Source organism: Merops nubicus, unplaced genomic scaffold, assembly GCF_000691845.1.
Source record: "Merops nubicus isolate BGI_N331 unplaced genomic scaffold, ASM69184v1 scaffold19066, whole genome shotgun sequence".
Classification (NCBI taxonomy): domain Eukaryota; kingdom Metazoa; phylum Chordata; class Aves; order Coraciiformes; family Meropidae; genus Merops; species Merops nubicus.
Window position 1 is genome coordinate 5,610 of NW_008617152.1, and position 1,482 is coordinate 7,091.

The window sequence follows — 1,482 nt, forward strand, 5'->3', positions numbered from 1 at the left end:
GTTTTCAAAGCTTTTACTCGCCTTAACTCTGAGCAAACTTACTGGCTTGGGCAGCAAGGATCAGAAGAGCTCTTCCTCGGCTGCCAAGGTCAGCAAGATGGCCTTGCAGGTGTTCTCGAAGAGGGCAGCCCTGTTCTGTGCCTCCCCCTTCTTCACCCAGTGCCGGTAGGTCCTGAAGGCGCAGGCGTCGATCAGCTTGCGGACGGGCTTCAGGGCGTAGGGGTCCCGCACCACCAGCTCCCTGGTGACCGACTTGACCAGCCGGTACTGGTAGTAGATGCGCACTGAGGCCAGCACGGTCAGGCAGATCACCTGCAGCACGGGGAGGGGACATGTGGTTAGTCCTGCAGTGGGACTGGAGCGGCCCCACGGTGTCCCACGTGGCTGCTCTCCTGCAGAGGAGTTGGGAGGGAGCCCAGCTCCTGTCACAGCCATTCAGTCCCGTGAGTGGTACAGGCTTTCCCCAAGGGTGCCCTTAATGTCAAAATTGTAGGTCAGTCCTAAATGTGTCACCTCGTGCCACTTCAGATACCTCTGAGCTGGCCGTGCTTGGAGAAGGGTCTCCACTCAGGCTGCCACATCCTGGCAAGGACCAGGCCCACCACCCTTGCTGAACTCCCCGTTTCTCCCAGCTCAGCTGGGGAATCCCTCCCCCCGTCTGGCTCCCACAGCTCCCAGACTCAGGGTCGGGGCACTGAGACACCCCCACACCCACCTTGAACTTGCGGAAGGGGCTGAAGTGCCGGACCTCCTCCACGTCGTACTGCTGGAAGAAGGGGTGGGCGAGCGCCTCGCTGGCCGTGTACCGCTGCCGCGGGTCCACCACCAGGAACCGGGAGATCTGCGGGAGGACACCCATCAACCCGGGGTACCCCAGGCGTCTGCAGCCCCCCCCCGGCGCTCCCCCATCCGCCAGCACCTACCAGGTCCTTGACGGTGTCCGAGCGGTCGTCCCACTCCGGGGAGCCGAACTGGTAGTCCCCGTTCATGATCATCCTCAGCATCAGCATCTGCTTGCGGTGCCAGAAGGGGGGCGAGCCGGCCAGCAGGGTGTACATGATCACCCCCGTGCTCCACCTGCGGGCAGCCCAGCAGCACCCTGCAGCCCCAGGCAGCACCCCAGGGGCACCCGGTGGGATCTGCGCCCCGAGGGTGGCTCGGCCCCTCCCCGCCACCGGGACGTGCTGGGCTAGGTGGGGATTTGCCTCCTTGGAAACCCAGGAGGACGCTGCCCTGTGTGGGGTCTGATGAGGACGGCTGAGCTCGCTGCTGGGGCTCGTTGGCCTTGGTGCGTACTAATACTAAGAAGCAGGGGCTGCTGGGGAGGGGGTTTGGGGTTGTGGAGTTGAACTGATGTGGAGCTGCTCTCCTGGATGCTGCAGGAGGAAGCTGTCAGTTGAAGGTATTTGCCTTTCTTGTTTTTTTCTTGGTGTTTTTAGGGGAGGGAGAGGATGTGTGAAGGCAGGATATGGTGGTGCCAGC

At 62.7% G+C, this 1,482-nt stretch overlaps 1 protein-coding gene across 2 annotated transcripts in view; it reads right to left on the minus strand.

Annotated features, from left to right (window-relative positions):
• The window catches only part of PHKG1 (phosphorylase kinase, gamma 1 (muscle)), a 4,677-nt gene continuing 3,195 nt past the window's right edge, over positions 1–1,482 (minus strand). For both annotated transcript variants that reach the window (XM_008943059.1, XM_008943060.1), the window contains exons 7-9: positions 924–1,077; positions 716–841; positions 1–312 (exon numbers count right to left, since the gene is read on the minus strand). In XM_008943059.1, coding sequence (XP_008941307.1) covers positions 61–312; positions 716–841; positions 924–1,077 — 532 coding nt within the window. In that variant the 3' untranslated portion in view covers positions 1–60. The remainder of the gene's footprint in view (positions 313–715; positions 842–923; positions 1,078–1,482) is intronic.